At 41.6% G+C, this 19,295-nt stretch overlaps 1 protein-coding gene across 4 annotated transcripts in view; it reads right to left on the bottom strand.

Moving 5' to 3' along the window:
- UBA6 (ubiquitin like modifier activating enzyme 6) overlaps window positions 1–19,295 on the bottom strand; it is a 328,373-nt gene that overhangs the window by 127,493 nt on the left and 181,585 nt on the right. For all 4 annotated transcript variants that reach the window (XM_033914779.1, XM_033914755.1, XM_033914773.1 and 1 more), the window contains 3 exons: window positions 14,130–14,207; window positions 13,590–13,771; window positions 5,051–5,156 (listed from right to left, as the gene is read on the bottom strand). In XM_033914779.1, coding sequence (XP_033770670.1) covers window positions 5,051–5,156; window positions 13,590–13,771; window positions 14,130–14,207 — 366 coding nt within the window. The remainder of the gene's footprint in view (window positions 1–5,050; window positions 5,157–13,589; window positions 13,772–14,129; window positions 14,208–19,295) is intronic.

Below are 19,295 nucleotides of genomic sequence, written 5' to 3'. Positions count from 1 at the left end.
ACGGAACGGATCCCCCGTAACAGGGGGTCCCCCACACGCGGAGTCTCCGGCGGCGCGTCCTCAAAACGCAAAACCGAAGAAACCTGCTGAATAAGGTCAGGCAGCTCATCTTTCTGAAAAAGGCGCACCACGGACGCCTCGTCACTGGAGAACGGGAAATCCGACAACCCGCCGCCAGCTTCCGTCCCCTCCAGAGAGTCCTGGAACTCCTCAGAAGGGTCCAGGTCCTCCTCCAGACCGACCCGTTCCTCCGACCACAAATTCTCGTCCCACGACACCCGCGGACGCTTGGACAAGGGAGGCGGCGGAGGGGACGTCACGCCAGACGAGAGAGGCAAAGCCGCAGGGAGCGCGGAGGAAAACCCACCCCCCGAAACCCCCTGGGCGCAACCGGGACCCCCAGCCACCTGAAAATAGGCTCTGCATAAAGAAAAGAAAAATTCAGGAGAAAAAACCCCCCGAGGGTCCCAAGGGACTCCCTGCCACAGCAGGGGACCCAGCAGAACCTTGCCCCTGCATAGTCAAAACAGGGGGAAGGTCACCTGAGGTGGAAGACAAAATGGAGAGGCCAGACAGAGAAGATGGCGGTTTTCCCGCCAAAAAAGCTCCCTCCATAGCCTGAAGTGGCTGAGAAACCTGAATAGTCTCAGCCGCTAAAGCAGGCAAGCCGGCATCAGCTGTCAAAAAATCAGCTGAGAGGGAATCCTCTAAAACCCGACCGTCGGCGGTTTGGGGAATCCCTCCGTGGGCGGACGGAGAAGACCGGGCTTCCCCACCGTTCCCTGCCGACTCGCGAGGCACCATCGGCGGGGAGCTCTGGGCGCCTGCAGCCGCTGCCGACGGAGCTCCACCACCTCACCGACCCAAACCGCCGAGTTCAGGCCGGCCGCGAGTGCCTCGCGGCTGGACTCAAATGTGTCCTACTCCCCCGGAGAAGGGCACAATTGCTCCATACGCGACCTAGCTATAAAAAAGTGCCGGTTACATGAAAAAATACAGTAAAATACAGTTTTCTTAAAGGGAAATAACCCTTCAGACCAGCACTACCTCAGGATTTTTTTTTTTTTTTTTTTTTTTACAGAACAGACTCCACAGGCTCTCGAAGCAATATGCCTTGCTTGACTTAGGGGGCAAGGCTTACTGCTGAGGCTCCTCTAAAAAAAATGTGGGGAGGTGGAGGAAGTGGGGGGAGGGACCCCGCTCGTGACCCGCCGGGTTTGACACCCCCGAGGTCGGACGAACCCCCAAACAGGGCCCGACCAAGCTCCGTCCGGCCAAAAACAGGGACAATAAACCCCTAAACAAATTCCAACAGCCCTACCAAGGGAGATGGGCACAGATCACTCACACCTGCTGGAGACTGAAAGAAGACTGAGGGAAATAGAGAGGAGGGGCTAGGATATACTGTCCCAAAGTTTTGTTTTCAGTCTCCACCTGCTGGTCATGATTAGATATATACCCATTCGTAAAGTTAACCTCTACTGGTCTGGAGAGTGCTAAAGAATGAGAGAAATAAAGCTGGACAGTGTGTGAGAGAGAGAAAGAGAGAGAGGAAGACATGTTGCCAATGGGGGTGAAGGAGAGAGGAAGAAAAGTTGGACTCATGGAGGGACAGAGAGAGATGTTGGTTTGGGAAGGGAATGAACTCCGGAGGAGAGGAAGCATGTAGGAAGCAGAAAAAGAAATATTGGATGCACAGTCAGAAGGAAGTACAACCAAGAGACTAATAAAATCACCAGACAACAAAGGTAGGGAAAATGATTTTATTTTCAATTTATGTGTCGGTTTTGAGAATTTATACCTGCTGTCTATACTGAACTAATGAGGACTTATTCAGAAGAAAAAATTGTATGTTTAGGAAAATCAAGTTGGTCAGTTTTTCAATTACCATCTTTAACCAAATTGGAAAAATTATTTAGTACAATGCACGTCACTTTTTGTGACTTAGATCCAATGCCTTCAAAATGGCTCGCAAGTTTTAGACATGGTCTAATGGCCTTAGCTTTAATTATCATACAGAATAGTCTAAATAGTGGAGAGGTACCTGCATGTTGGAAAAAGGAGATTATTAAACCGATTTTGAAAAGAAAGATTCGAATATGTTGAATCCAGCTGGTTATAGACCAATTTCTAATCTTTGCTTTTTAGCAAAATTAACAGAGAGGATAGTTTTGGAATAGCTGGTGCCTTACATCGAATCAACAAATGTGATTAACCCAAAACAAACGGGGTTTCGATCAATGCATAGTACTGAGACAGTGTTAGCAGGCTTTCTTAGTGAGGTTCATTCAATCTTGGATGGGGAGAATTTTGCAATGGTAGTTTCCTTAGATCTGAGTTCAGCATTTGATCTAGTGGATTATGGTCTTTTGTTAAACTTCTTACAAGAGATTGGCTTAACAGGAGTAGTTTAGGACTGGTTTTTAGCATTTCTTCGAGGACATAGTTTCAGAGTAGTCACTGTGGGCTCAATATCTCAGGATAGATCACTAGATTTTGGGGTACCGCAAGGGTCAGCCTCATCGCAAATTCTATTTAATATTTTTCTGAGCCCTTTGGCAAGACAAATCCAGGAACTAGGAATCAGTACATATCCTTTATGCAGATGACATCTTATTAGTCTACAGACTATCACCTGCAATGTTAGATTTAGGTCCTCTTTTAGCTGGCTTAAATAGAATAGAAGAATGGTTGAGTGAACATAAATTGGTTCTAAATATGTCTAAGACAATAGCATGTTGTATCACAGGAGATAAATCACCTCAACTAGATTTTTCTTTAAATAATTGTAGTATAAGACTAGTAAATAGTTTCAGGCATTTGGGGATTATAATAGATTGTCATCTAAATTTTCAGGAGTAGGTTTCAACCGTGGTTGCTAAAGGTTTTTGGGCATTAAGACAGCTTAGAGCCATTAGAGATTTTTTGGATGAGAAATCACTGCATAAATTAATTCATGCCTTTGTATTGTCAAAGTTAGACTGGTAATTTAGTATATGCAGGCATTGGGTCAGGACAGTTAAAGCGCTTACAAACAGTGCAGAATACTGAAATTAGATTATTAGGCCGGGCATATATTCATGATCACGTAATACCTTATTGTCCAGAATGATAACTTAAGTGCAAGAATAGGCAAGGAGATGCCATCTCAAACAAAAAACTGACAAAACCAAACAATTATAGTCTGGGTGACACACAGCTAATCCCATCTACCATTACTCTGACAACTGAAACCAGCTTCAACAATGAGAAAACCTCCAAAGTACTGGGAGTCACTTTAGATAACTCATTAATGGCCCCTTTTATCAAGCTGCACTAGAGATTTTTTGCATGGGCCGGCACAGTAAATGCTCTGATACTCATAGAATTCCTGAGTGTCGGAGCATTTACTTCACCGGGCCACACTGAAAACCTCTAGCACAGCTTGATAAAAGAAAGGGGTGGGGGGGGGAGGGGTAAGTTTGAAGATCATGTTAACTACTTAGTCCAAAAATACTTTCTCACACTACAAAAACCTAGAAGGGTAAGACTATACGTCTTCCAACAGTACTACAGATACTAGTGCAGTCAATGATATTATCACTGCTAGACTATTGCAATGCTCTACACTCTCAGGTATCTTCATGAAACTAATGAAAAAAACTCCAACTGATACAAAACACTGCAGCAAAACTCGCATACTATAAATCGAGATTTGACCATGTCACACCACTGTTTACTATAAAAAGAACAAAATTCAAACTATGCTGCTTAGCATTTAAAATGCTATACAGTGATATCCTTAATAGCTTCTCCAGATTTACAGAACTATTAGGTTTAATATATTTTTGAGTCTCCTTGTGAGACAAATTCAGGAATTAAGAATTAGTACATATATCTATGCAGATGATATTTTGTTGGTCTATAGATTATCTCCTTCAACATTGGATTTGAGCTCCCTTTTGAATGGTTTAGAAAGGATAGAGGAATGGTTGGTTGAACATGGATTAGTACTGAACATGTCAAATACAGTAGCATGTTGTATTTCTAGTGACAAGGTAACACCACAATTAGATCTTTCATTACATCATTATCGTATAAAGATGGCAGATAGTTTAAGTATTTGGGAATTATAATTGACTGTCATTTGAAGAGCAGGTATCATCTGTAGGATCTGGGGCATTTTGTTCTATCTAAGTTGGTTTATGGTAATTTGGTGCATGCAGGAATAACAGTAGGGCAATTGAAACATTTACAAACAGTACAAAATGCTGGAATTTTGTTGTTAGGTCGTGAACACATCTATCATCATGTAACTCCTGAGCCACAAACCCCCTTGCTCCCTTCCCTCTCTCTCTTCCTTACCCGAAGCGCAGCGGTCAGCAGGAAGTAGCCTCAAAGCAGGCTGCTCGCACCAGCTCTGGTAAGGCCATTCTTCTGATGCATTGGAAGTGACACATCTGAGGAAAGGCCCTGCTGGAGCTGGCCACGAGCAGCCTGTTTCGAGGCTGTCTCCTGCTGAACACTGCGCTTCAGGTAAGGAAGAGAGAGAACATGAAGGAGGGCAGGACCGCCGCCTGCTTCTGTCATTTCAGGAAGGAAGGAGGGCTTTGTGACTCAGGAATGCTGCCACATTGGTGCTTCAGGTTGGGAGGGAGGGGGTTTGTAGCTGCTTGAGGGAGGGAGGGAGGATTTGCAGCTCAGGACACTGCCAATGGTGCTTTGGGGGACTTTGACAGTTGTGTGAGAGTTTCAGTTATCTGAGATCCAGTTAACCGAAGCTTTACTGTATTTAAATCAATTTTAATTAAATCAAATTTACCCTGGTTACAAGCATAGTACAATATTTAAACAATATCTAGCGATAGCTAGAAATATTTACTAAAAATTAAGTTGCTACTCTACAGCATAAAGTTTAACCAAAAAAAGCTTATTTTTTGTTCTTCACAGCTGATGGCATTGAAATTGAAAATACAATTTTTAACTTTGCCTTTCTGAAAACAAAACTATACTAAGAAGTTCAAGTCAAACATGTAAAAAGCACAGATACCCACTACCCAGAGACACTTACATGACTATTATAGGACTCTGTAAGATGAGGTATAATGACTTCTGTGTGCCCTTTTGTTCCCATTGTTCCAGAATCTAAAAGCGGTCGCAAGTTTGCAATACAACGGCTATTATTAAAAAAAAAGATGAAGAAAAGGAATTAGACATGCTGTTTGAAGTACCAATCCATGTAACATGAAGTTCAGCAAACCTCATCTTCCAAGAGACACATACTTGTATAAACACATTCCATGAAGAGAAAGAGTTAGAAAAAAGGAAAGGGGTATTTTTTCACCAGAATCACATTCCAAATCAAATACAATGCTGCAAAATATCAGAACCTCCTCCAGTTATCTTAAAAATAAGATTATCCCTGTTTAATCCTTTCACTAGGTGTAACCACAGACCATCAATTATCATTCCTACCTCAAATTTCAAATTTATGCAAATCAGGTTCTTAGTTTTAGGCAATATTAACTTACCCCTGGAATAGCTGATACTAGGGTATTTGATTTTAAGAAATTCTTGGTTATCTTGCTCTTTAAATTTAAAGCCATCTGGATCTATTCATGAAAAAAGCCATTCCCTTGATTGTGTAACTATCTTCTTTAACACCCCCCTCCTTTTACAAAACCAGTGTGGTTTGAAGCACCGGCCACAGGGTAACAACTCCGATACTCATAGGAATTATATGAGCGTTGGAGCTATTACCGCCAAGACCAGCATTAAAAATGCTAGCGCAGTTTTATAAAAGGTTAATGCTTTATCTATGGTAGAATGGTCAAAGGTATCTTGGACAGACCACTGTTTATTAGCTTTCAACTTGCATTTGTACATGGGCTATTTTACTCAAAATAATCAACAAAAAATTATTAAAGTAAGAGGAAAGTAAGATCATGCTGTTTTTTGGGATAAAGTTATACCATCCTTGGATTTTACCAATTCAAATTCTCAAAAAAAATGCTTAATGTTTGGGATCAGGTAAATAGTAAATGTTATTAGATGAGTTAGCTCCTATTAAGGAAAAATCCATAAGAATTGCACTTCCCTCTCCTGATTCATGGCTTTAGGACTCGTGATTTCAATTATTCGCGATTTCCTAAAACCGGAATCACCCCCACCTCCCTCCCGCCTCCCTGACTTCCCCGGACCTTACCTGGAAATCAATTTGGACCCAAATAAATTGTTTATTGGAGAATCCTGTGACTTTATCGTATGATACGATTCTATTTGGTATGTCAATGAGAACAAAGAGCCAAATTTCATCAAACAATAATAAGCTTTTATTGATTATGACAGGAGTCGCCATACAACATATCACAAGTAACTGGAAGAATTGCAGCAGACTCAATTACAGTTTTTGGTGGAATTCGTTATGTCACATTTATAAAATGGAAAGAACAATAGCCATACAAAAAGGGAATTATAAGAAATTTAAAGAGATTTGGGGGCCATTGACAAATTATTGTAATGAATAGATACAATTTTTCCATTATAAGGACAATGTAAATGAGGGGGAGGGAGGGAGGGATTTTAGAATTTTATTAGATGTTTAGATCAATAGGAAAGAAAATTGTATAGGATATATGTGACTGCATAGGTTATGGGAAGGATGGGAGGGAGGGGGTTAAATTGTATGATTTAATATTAAACATGATAGAGATTCAAGTGATATATTCAATTTCAATTATCATTTATTGAAACACTTGTTGTAAGATGTAAAAATGAATAAAGATTAAAAAAAAACAAAAACTCCAAAAAGGAGTAATAACTAATATGCCCAAATGCTGTTGGAAAATGCAGAGGAGAGATCCCAGAAATAAAATGTCCCCACAGCTCATCAGTTAAGCCAGCCGAGCCACAGCCGCTGTTCTACAATTCTCCCCGGCCCTAGAAAAATACTAGAACCCACAGCAAAAAACAAAAACTGCCCATGCAACAGCCACAACAACACGACAATAGATAGGGTGAGGACCTCTACCCGTCTGGAGAAGCTAAAAGAAAGTAAATTAGCAGGTAAGAACCTAATTTCTCCTTCTTTAGCACTCTCTAGACCGGTAGAGGTTAATCTTACAAGTGGGAGGTACCAAAGCAGTCCCCATCATGGGTGGGACCCACGAAGGGCTCACCAAACACTGTGTCCCGACGCGCCTGAACGTCTACCCAGTAGTGTCTGACAAAGGAATGCAAGGAAGACCAAACTGCAGCCTTACAAATGTCCACTGGAGGCACTAGCGAAGACTCAGCCCAAGAAGCTGCCTGACCCCTAGTGAAATGAGCCTTGACAAATTCTGGAACAGGCTTCTTCTTCAGAAGATAAGCGGAATCAATAGTCTCCTTGATCCAGCGCGCAATAGTAGCGCCATTCCCCTGATGAGGACCCGCAAGAAGGACAAAGAAAATCTGATTTCCAGATCTCCTGGGGCCTCCGCACATAAGAGCGAAGAACCCAACTGACATCAAACTTGTGCAACTGCTTCTGCTCAGAAGAGCCCTACCGACTAACAAACACCGGGAGGACCACTGCCTAATCGACATGAAAAGGAGAACCTACCTTAGGCAGAAAGTTCCCAAGTTTATTAAAAATTTGATAAAACGCTAATCATAAATTCTAAGCGTTTTGCACTAAAAATTTAAAAAGGAGTCCAGTTAATAAACTATTAATGACATAACATTACTTACATGGAACAATAGGGTGGAAGGGAGAAATACAATTTAAAAGAAAGAGAGAACATTTAAGGATAATAACATAGGGAAAGGAAAAACATAAATTTGTATAGAAAATGAATTTTAATACTGAAAATGAGTTAGAAAAGTCCCATACACCGGAGGGCTGCTTTCCCACCTGACTGGAGCAGAGACCAGCAAGCAGGCACCCCCGCAGGCTACCTACCTAAAGTCATTCAGTATCGGGAGGGGAGGTCCTCTTTCCCGATTTAAAAAAGATCTACAGCCGTGGTACGCAGCTCGCGGTCGTGTGACTGAAGGGGCGTGACTAAAGGGGCAGGTATTGCCACTTTGGAGCCACAAAGAGATACAGCCAAAAAGGGAGGAATAACTAATGGGAAAAAGAAAGGCGAAGGTTATACCATCAACCTCAGGAACAGGTCCGATGGACTGTCATCTGTGTCCTATTTCTGTAACATCTTCGGGAGGTAAGACTGACCTTTACTCTCATTCTACCTCACTCTCCTCTGGCAAACCACCTTAACCAAATTTAAAAATACTAGAAGAAAAAAATTCCACTCCTAAAGAAGGAGAAGAATCAATTTCTTCCCACTTAACTGATATGGATTTGACATCAACATCATTGGAGAAATCTGGAATTGTATTAACTCTTGTCCAAATGCCAGAAATTTCTGCAAATGAATCTCCTGTAGATAAATCTATTACCTTACTGGACGTTTGGACAGTAGTAAATAGAACAGAAAATTCTTTGCAGGGGACGGTTGTGAAACTTTGTCAATTCTCAACTGAAATCACTAATAAAGTAACAGAGCAAGAAGCTCAATTAAATTTAATGGGAAAAAAAGTTGCTAAAGTAGACTCATCTGTCTCTGTGATTCAAGCGTGCTTAACATCTAATATGAAAGATAACTCAGTAATACATATGCAGATGGAGAAAATTGAAAATGCCATGAGATCTAGGAACCTCCGCTTCTTGAATTTTCCTTTATCTCATTTCCTTCCCCCTTTGGAGTTACTGAAAATGTATTTGAAAGATGTTTTCCACTATGCCCAGGTGGATGGATTTTCCCCTGATAATTTATATTACATTTCCAGGAACACCAAAGTATTAGCTGAAGAGGGAGGTGTAGATCAATTAGTATCACCAGATAGCCTGAATATATCTCAGTTTTTGGAATCTTCTAAAGATTTTATCGCAAAAAGAGCAAATCTGAGATGGAAAAGCAAGCTATTCTTAAACTTTATTTTACAAATAAACAGGCTCTATTCTGTGGTCAGAGATCAAATGTGTTTCCAGATGTCTCCAGGCAAACACAATATAGGAGAAGGCAGTTCCTACAACTCAAGACACGAGCCTTGGCTATAGTCTTGCAAATGTTTGGTTACTTATGAGAGTAATAAGTACAATTTTGTTGATCTATCTCATTTGGAAAGTTTCCTGAAAGATAAATCTAAAGCAGATAAATTACCTGAGACTATTGCAGAGGTTGAGAAGAAGTGATAAAGTAAAGAAATGAACAATGTCTGCTTGTCTGAAGTTATAATTTAAATTACCTTTTTTCTATGAGATCTATTGGGTGAAGTTACAGTCCCAACAATGTGGACTTGGATTTGAAAGATTTATTTTCTTCAATGTAATAATTTTGTTTTACACTGGTGTGTATTCCTATTTTTATTTGTTGTAATAATAAATAAACTTATAAATAAAAAAAGAAAAGTCCCATACACCAATTAACAGTCATACACGTCTTTAAATAAAAAGCTTTTGAGGCCACCTTTGAATTTATCTAAATTCTGTTCAGACCTTAAATATGATGGTAATGAATTACATATTGTTGGGGCTATTGTTGCAAAAGAAGAGGCCCTACGGGTACTAAAAATTTTTAGAGATGGGACATGAAGAAGATGCTGCAAAGTGGATCTTAATGTTCTCGGAGGATCATGTGGGATCAGATATTTATGGATAAAAATGGGGCATTAGTTTTCATGGTTTTGAAAGTGATTAAAGCAATTTTATAAGTGATATGATGATGGATAGGTAACCAGTGAGCGCTTTTTAACAAGGGAGTAACATGATCAAATTTTTTTTTATTGGTTATAATTTTGGATTAATTGAATTTTGGATTAATTGTAAACGTCGGATGTCTTTTTGACAGACTCCTTTAAGCAGAGAATTGCAGTAGTCAAGTTTGGAAATTATGAGTGAGTGTATATTAAAATATTAAGAGATTGAGGGTCAAGAATGTTGGCTATGGATTTAATCATTCAAAGTTTCCAGAAACAGTTCTTTACAACTGCACTGATTTGAAAATGGTAAGATAATTTATTGTCGATAACTACTCCAAGGATTTTGATCGAACTGACAAGGTTTATTGGTTGGTTATTGATAGTTATCGGTGAAATTAGGTTAATATTTTCTTTTCATGGAAAAAGAAGACAATTAGTTTTTGTGATATTTAACAAAAGCATATTATCATTAAGCCAATGGCTAATCTTGTTAAGCTTTTGATTGATAAGGCTGATGTCATCAGCATTAGAAACATCCATGGGATAGATAATCTGAATGTCATCAGCATAAGCGTATGCGGTGAGACTAATTGATTGACATACAGTGAGCAAAGGAGCGAGACAACCCGCTCCCTAGAAAACTCCAAGAAGGGAGCCCTACAAGAGAAAGCCTGCAGCTCAGAAACACGTCTAGCAGAAGTAATGGCCACCAAGAAGATAGCTTTAAGAGTAAGGTCCTTCAAAGAGCAGTCGCCCAACGGTTCAAAAGGAAGGTGCACTAGCACTGAAAGTACCAGATTCAGATCCCAAGATGGAACAGAGGGTCGTACGGGAGGCTTGAGCAATTTGGCCATCCGTAAGAAGCGAATCATATCAGGAATGGAAGTCAAACGCTGACCTTTCAACAATCCACGAAAGACTGACAAGGCCACAAGCTGAACTTAGAGAGAAGACCAAGCCAGTCCCCTATCCAGGCCATCCTGCAAGAAGATTTTAGGCAGGGAAGCGCGAAAAGAGACCACTCCACGTGCAGCACACCACTCCTCAAATAGACGCCAAACCCTCACATAAGCCCTAGAGGTAGAAAGCCTCTGGACCCCAAGAGAGTTGAGAACACTTTATCTGAATACCTGTTCTTATCTAGGCGACTCCTTTCAAGAGCCAAGCCGTAAGACAGAAGGGACCCGGATCGAACATTGGAATGAGACCCTGCGTCAGAAGGTCATCCAAGAGAGGCAGAGGAAGAGGATCCGCCACCAGATGCCTCACCAGATCCGCGTACCACGGACGTCGAGGCCAATCCGGAGCCACCAGAACAAGACCCGGATGGCGAATGATACGGAGAAGAACTCTACCCACTAATGGCCATGGAGGGAACACATACAACAGCCCTTCTGTTGGCCATGGTTGAACCAGAGCATCCAGACTCTCGGCCTGACCGTCTCTGCGATGATTGAAGAAGCGGGGCAGTTTGGCATTGACACTTGTGGCCATCAGGGGCTGACCCCAAGACTGCACTATCAACTGAAAGGTCACAGGGCTTAGACACCACTCTCCAGGATCCAGCACGTGACGACTGAGGAAGTCCGCCTGAACATTCTCCACACCGACTATGTGAGAGGCTGAGATGTCCTGAAGGTGGGACTCTGTCCAGACCATGAGCAGAGCTGCCTCCTGAGTGCTCTTGATGCCTCCCTGATGATTGAAGTAAGCCATCGCCGTGGCATTGTCTGAACGAACTCTGACTGACTTGCCCTACAAGAAGGAGCGGAAGGCTAATAGCGCCAGACGGATGGCTCTGGTCTCCAACACATGGATCGACCAGAACGCTTCCTCTGTAGACCAGGTGCCCTGAGCTGAGTGACCTAGACACTGAGCTCCCCAATTGAGGAGACTGGAATCCGTGAGAAGCACCAGACTCGTCCCCTGGCATCACTAATGAAGAGTGCAGGGCGCCAAGCCTCACAGAGGAACAGGGAGATCCAAACTGTGCCTCTGGGGCGACCACCTCCAGAGCACAGCAAACTGAAGAGGACGCATGTGGGTCCACACCCACCTAACTATATCTAGGGAAGCCGCCATCGACCCCAAGACTTGTTGGAAACCCTTTGCCCGAGGCCACCGGGATGCCATAAGGAGGCGAATCTGAGATTGCAATCTGCTTACCCGGGCCTCTGGAAGGAAGACCTTTCCCAAGAAGGTGTCGGAACAGAACCCCAAGGTACTCCAGACGCTGAGATGGGACCTACCGACTCTTGGAAAGGTTGACCACCCAACCCAGCGACTGGAGAAACTTCACCACCCGAGCCGTAACCTGGGTGCTCTCCTGCAAGGATTTCGCCCGAATCAACCAGTCGTCCAGGTAGGGATGTACCATAATGCCCTCTAACTGCAAGGCTGCTGCGACGACCACCATCACTTTGGTGAACGTCCGGTGAGCTGGGGCCAGGCCAAAGGGAAGCGCACAGAACTGATAAAGTTTATTAAACTTTTTAATAAAAAAGGAAAGAAACACAGGCTTAATTCAAATCAAGTCCTCATTGTGGGATCCAAGAAATAATTATAGCGAGAACATAAGAATAGCCTTATTGGGTCAGATCAATGGTCCATCAAGCCCAGTAGCCCGTTCTCACGGTGGCCAATCCAGGTCACTAGTACCTGGCAAAAAACCCAAGGTGTAGCAACATTCCATGCTACCAATACAGGGCAAGCAGTGGCTTCCTCCATGTCATTCTCAATAACAGACTATGGACTTTTCCTCCAGGAACTAGTCCAACATCCTCTGGCAACAAATTCCAGAGCTTAACTAGTGTCTGAATGAAAAAATATTTCCTCCTATTGGTTTTAAGAGTATTTCAAGCAATTTACATTCAAAGAGGCCATAAAATACAAGTTTCAAGTTTATTAAAAAAAGTTTATACCGCTCAATCAGATTTCTGAGCGCTGGACCACCGCCAGTTAAAAAAAGGTACTGGGGCAGGGAGGGGGAGAAGTATTCGCTCCATAAGATGCACCCACTTTTCTACCCCCTTTTTGGGAGTGGAAAAAGTCCATCTTAGGAAGCAAAAAATACAGGTCTTAAGTAGGTCTTACCTGCTAATTTTCTTTCTTTTAGTCCCTCCAGACCAGTACAGTCAAATGGATTTACAGAAATCTGCAAGCAGGGGGAGACTGAGAACTGATGAGATCTGAACTAAGTGTAAGTGGGCTGTGTAGTCCCTCTAAAGCAGGGGTGTCAAAGTCCTTCTTCGAGGGCCGCAATCCAGTCGAGATTTCAGGATTTCCCCAATGAATATGCATGAGATCTATTAGCATACAATGAAAGCAGTGCATGCAAATAGATCTCATGCATATTCATTGAGGAAATCCTGAAAACCTGACTGGATTGCGGCCCTCGAGGAGGGACTTTGACACCTCTGCTCTAAAGTCAGCCCTTGAATAGTCAAGTAGAAGACAAAATCGTCCAAAATTTTTTTTTTTAAATGACTTGCAGCGTTGATCAAAAGCACACATCTCAGTGTTAAAGGTCCACCAGCTAACCCAGTCGACCAGGTGCTGCTTTCCAGAAAGGAATGCCAAACTCCCCACAACAACCATATTTTTGTGTCAAACTACATCTCAGAAAAAATTACAGAAAGTATCTCCGAGCATAAGAAAGAACTAGCAAAAGATGGGGATTTGGGAACCACTACCGTAGACTTTGAAAACTAATACAATCAAGCACCGAATTTCTGGTTGTTCAGAAAGCATTCAACGGCTAAGTAGTTCAGTTTGACTCCAATCTAACTAGAAAGATTTTGGAATGGCAAAGGGAAGGAATCATCAATATGGCTACACAGGATTCAGACTCTTAACCACAAGCTTACCTATCAATATATCGCCTGGCGTCCACATTATCAAGAGCCATAACAACAACATCTTGCTGGCTGTAGAACTTGTCTCCATAAATGCTCTCTGTGGCTGGGCATACTTTGTTAAGATGTGGCTCTATTTTTAACTGAGGATTGATGCTCAGTGCTGCTGCAGCTGCTGTCACGCTCTTAGGTTTCTGATATATTTTTGAGAGGAAAAAAAATATGTTCATTACAAAAATTCACAAAATACAGAGATCAAATATGGTGATATAGTAACTGCAACAAATGCTTTTGAACAGAATCATTTATATTTATACATTTTTTGATAAGCCATGCTAAACATTCTATATTAACATAGCTAAAATTTCCCCTGGACCAATACTAGTAATCTGACTATCTGAAGGACATTCAAGACAACAGCGTGAGGTCAGTCTGATTCAGTGACTTTAATCAGACATATTGGAGATAGGCCAATACCAAAGAGGAAGTTTTGAATTGGGCTCCTGAATTTTTTTTAAAAGAAAAAAAAAAAAAGCCCAAGCAAGTATATACCTGAATGTGGTAGGGACGGAAGAGAAACTGCCTGTTTAAATTGGATTTTTCAATTAAATCAGGATCTGTAATTGTTACCTAAAGCATAAACAAAAAATAGAAATGTAAAACATATACAAATATATATATTCATAACACCTATATGAACATTAATTTTGTGCACGCTTGAGAAACAGCTATGAATGTGTGCATACATTCTTGCTAACTTATTTCCATCCATACACATTTTGCAAGCACCAATTTGCATGCTTAGGTTCCATACTGTGGGAAAAATAGGTGCTTAGGATGACTTGGATATTTTGAGGTGATAACGGTCCTCCTTGTGCATCTAATTTTTGGATGCCATGAAATTTACAAGAATAAATTTCCCTGCCAAAGAAATGCAACAAGTTGGAAAATAAAGGAAACAAAAAAGTTATATAAAGTATTCTCCAGCATCTCTGGTAAAGAACATCTCAAAAGTGTTTTGGTTTACTTCCTTTTGTAAGGAAAGGAGAAATTAGGTTCTTACCTGCTAATTTTCTTTCGGTTAGCTTGTAAACAGGTATAACCCTTACGAATGGGTTATATACCTCACTGCAGGTGGAGACGGAGCACAAACTTGTATATAAACTGTTGTTATTATTAATGTTGTTAATATCAGATGGTCACTGTTATACTCTGTAATTCGCTGACTGTACAGTTTCACCTCACTGTAAACCGCCTAGAAGTCGCAAGATTGTTGGCGGTATATAAGAATAAAGTTATTATTATTATTATTATTATATCAGTATAGCTCCCCCTCTTGCAATCCAGTCTGCCGAATAGCCAAGCAGAACCTAGGAAAGACTTCAACTGAAAACAGTATAACACACTCCAAACAGGAGTGGAAAAAACAACAAATACTTATAAACTACTGTTGGAACATGTGTAGATCTGAATCCTGGTTTAGAAAACATCCACACAGCTCACCAGCTAAGCCATAGCCGCTGTTCTTACTTCTCCCCAGCCCTATAAAAATTCTAGAACCCACAGAAAAAAACAAAATCTGCAGGCGAGCAAAACAAAACCAGCAATCATCGCACAAAGACAGACAAGGTGGGGGACTATACCAGTCTACAAGCTAACAGAAAGAAAATTAGCAGTTAAGAACATAATTTCTCCTTCTGTATCGCTTGGTAGACTGGTATAGTCCTTATGAATGGGACGTACCAAAGCAGAACCCATTAAGGGTGGGAACCCCGAAGGGCCGACACCGAAAACACGTTCACCGAATACAGCGTCCTGACGCACTTGAACATCTACACGGTAGTGTCTTACAAAGGAATGCAGAGAAGACCAAACTGCAGCCTTGCAAATATCCACTGGAAGCATTAGAGAAGACTCAGCTCAAGAAGTTGCCTGACCCCGAATGGAATGAGCCTTGACAAATTCTGGAACAGACTTCTTCTTTAGAATATAAGCGGAAGCAATAGTCTCCTTGATCCAGCGCGCAATAGTACCCTTAGAAGCACCATCCCCCTTATGAGGACCCGCTAGGACAAAAAGATGATCTGATTTCCTGATCTCCTGGGTCTGCTGCACATAAGAGCGAAAGACTCTACTGACATCTAACTTGTGCAGCTGTCTTTGCTCAGAAGAGCCCTCCCGACTACTCAACACCGGGAGGACTACAGATTGATTGACATGAAAAGGAGAAAATACTTTTGGCAGACAAGAAGGAGCAGGACTCAAGATAGCCTGCTCTCTAGAAAACTCCAAGAAGGGAGCCCTACAAGAGAAAGCCTGCAGCTCAGAAACACGTCTAGCTGAAGTAATAGCCACCAAGAAGACCGCTTTAAGAGTAAGATCCTTCAAAGAGCAGTCGCTCAACGGTTCAAAAGGAGGGTGCACTAGAACTGACATAACCAGATTCAGATCCCAAGAAGGAACAGAGGGCCGCATGGGAGGCTTGAGCAACTTGGCCACCCACAAGAAGCAAATCACATCAGGAATGGCAGTCAAACGCTGACCTTTCACTAACCCCCGAAAGGCTGACAAGGCCGCAAGCTGAACCCGGAGAGAAGACCAAGCCAATTCCCTATCCAGGCCATCCTGCAAGAACTCTAGGAAGTTAGGCAGGGAAGCACAAAAAGAGACCACCCCATGCACATCACACCACTCTTCAAATAGACACCAAACCCTCTCACATAAGCCCGAGAGGTGAAAAGCCTCCGGGACCCCAAGAGAGTTAAGATCATTTTATCTGAATACCCCTTCTTACCTAGGCGACCCCTTTCAAGAGCCATGCCGTAAGACAAAAAAGGGACCCGGATCGAACATTGGAATGGGACCCTGAGTTAGAAGGCCGATCAACCAGGGGGCCAGGCCGCCGGCTGAGGCATCTCTACAAAAATGTGGGGAGGTGGAGGAAGGTGGGGGGAGGGACCCAGCACAAGACCCGCCAAGTTTAACACCCCCGAGGTCATATGGATCCCCAACAGGACCTGTCCAAGCTCTATCCGGCACAAAAGGGGAACCCAGGAGTCCAAAACAAAACTCCAACAGTACTAAGAGGGGGAGCCGAATTAGTCTTACCACCTGCTTTAATGGAGACTGGATTGCAAGAGGGGAAGCTATATTGATATACAAGTTTGTGTTCGGTCTCCACCTGCTGGTAGCAATGAGGTATATAACCCATTCGTAAGGACTATACCAGTCTACCAAGCGATACAGAAATGTGGTGTTTTAGTATGCGACTCATATCCATACAGATCCACCAGCCACTAACTTATACTCCCTCAGGCTCTTTAGTTAAAGGAAGCACATTAGCTTCCAGCCATCTTTATATGCTGTTATTGCAATTCAATATTTCTGCGACATTTGACAAAGTAAATTATACTTTATTACTAATAAGACTATTAAAACTAGGAATTTCAGGACCTGTTCTACAAAGGTTCCAAGGCTTCCTGATAAATAGACGATAGAGTACTAAAAGATAGCCTCTGCTCTGATTATTGGACTCTACCACATGGTTTACTGTAAGGATAGCCTATTTCTCCATTACTATACATCATTTTATGACTACTCTAATATTTAAGTTTTACAATTTTTTTATATATTGCCACACAAAAATTGTAGTGATTTACAATCAAATTGGAATAACAATTCATTACAGTAAAGTTTATGTTAGGAAAACAAGAATGGGAAAGCAAGCGGAGTGAGGGAGGGGAAACCACCAAGGAGATGCTTAAAAATAAATGTTAAACATCCTGAGCTTGACAATCTCAGTCCACCAAGCCAAACGCAAGTTTGAACAGGTAAGTCTTCAAGAAGGAACTTAGGGTACATAAGAACATAAGAACTGCCATCTCCGGATCAGACCTTCGGTCCATCAAGTCCGGCGATCCGCACACGCGGAGGCCCTGCCAGGTGTACACCTGGCATAATTTATAGTCCACCATATCTTTATATGCCTCTCTTAAGGAGATATGCATCTAGTTTGCTCTTGAAGCCTAGGACGGTCGATTCCGCAATAATCTCCTCTGGGAGGGCATTCCAGGTGTCAACCACTCTGAGTGAAGCAGAACTTCCTGACATTAGTCCTGAATCTGTCCCCCCTTAGCTTCATTTCATGTCCTCTAGTCCGTGTCAAATTGGACAATGTAAATAATCTTCTCTGCTCTATTTTGTCGATTCCTTTCAGTATTTTGAAGGTCTCGATCATATCCCCACGCAGTCTCCTTTTCTCAAGTGAGAACAATCCTAGTGTTATAAGTCTATCCTCGTATTCCAGTTTCTCCATACCCTTCACCAGTTTTGTTGCTCGTCTCTGCACCCTCTCCAGCAGTTTTATATCCTTCTTTAGGTAGGGAGACCAATGTTGGACGCAGTATTCCAAGTGCGGTCTGACCATTGCCCTATAAAGCGGCATTATAACTTTCTCCGATCTACTCGAGATTCCTTTCTTTATCATGCCCAACATTCTATTTGCCTTCTTTGCCGCTGCCGCGCATTGTGCCGACGGCTTCAGGGTCCTATCTATCAGTATACCCAGGTCCTTTTCTTGTTCACTCTTCCAAGAGAGTTCTGAGCAAAGTTCAAGTGGGGAATGGCTATTCTCATATGCAGATAACGTTTTCTTTTAATTCCCGCAGATCTGAATTTAGCAAGTCTATCTATCAAGCTGTCTAGAGCATTAACCAGCATACAAGAATGGTCAGCAAAATACAATCTTAGATTAAACACTGAAAAATCTAAACTACTATGGTTTAGGTTACAATTACATTTGATTCCATCTACTATTATGCTAGCAAATGGAATTAGCTTCAACACTGAGAAATTCTCCAAGGTTTTGGAAGTCACTCTACATAGCTAACTAAGATTTGAAAATTACGTTAACAATCTAGTCTGAAAGTCTTTTTCTATACTATAAGAGTCAAAGGGTTAGACCCTAATTTTTTCCATCAACTTTACAAGATACTGATGCAGTTAATTATTCTGTCACTACTGGACTATTATAATGCACTACTCTCAGGAATTTTAATGAAAGTAATGAAAAAAAAAACTCTCCTGATGATACAAGACACTGAAGCAAAACTAATCTTTTATAAATCAAGATATGATCATGTTATACCATTGTTCGGAGTTACACTACCTCTCAGTAGAAAAGTGAGTTGAATTTAAGTTATGATGTTTAACATTTAAGATCTGAAAGTCTCCCCAAATTGACTGAACTATTAGGCAGATCTGTAGAACATCGTAACTCTGATTGTTTGACTTTATTTCTGAAAAGTGTAAAATACAAGTCGACTCACCGCAAATCATTCAATTATCAAACTAGAATATTCTGGAGGAGGAGACTCCTAACTGATTGGTATTGAAAGAAAATGTTTGTCTGTATTTTAGAGTGGCTATTCTGAAAATATTTCCAAAATGTAATATTTAAAATAACCAAAACTCTGGTTAACATTTTCTGTGTATACTTCCCATAGTCTCTGAAAACAGTATATCAGGTTTTTTTTTATCATACAGCCCCTCGATGTTTTCGAGATTTGTTGGAGTTGTATTGTCCAAAAAGGAAATTAAGACCTGCACAGAATAGGAGTGTCATTGATGAAAGAGACATGTAATACATACCAGGGTCGGTAATTCTGTGTTTTCAATAGCAGGGGTTGAGACATGGTCTTTTAAAAATCTTTAATGATA

The sequence above is a fragment of the Geotrypetes seraphini genome, chromosome 1 (assembly GCF_902459505.1).
Source record: "Geotrypetes seraphini chromosome 1, aGeoSer1.1, whole genome shotgun sequence".
In the NCBI taxonomy this organism is placed as follows: Eukaryota; Metazoa; Chordata; class Amphibia; order Gymnophiona; family Dermophiidae; genus Geotrypetes; species Geotrypetes seraphini.
This window is presented reverse-complemented; position numbering and strand designations above follow the sequence as displayed.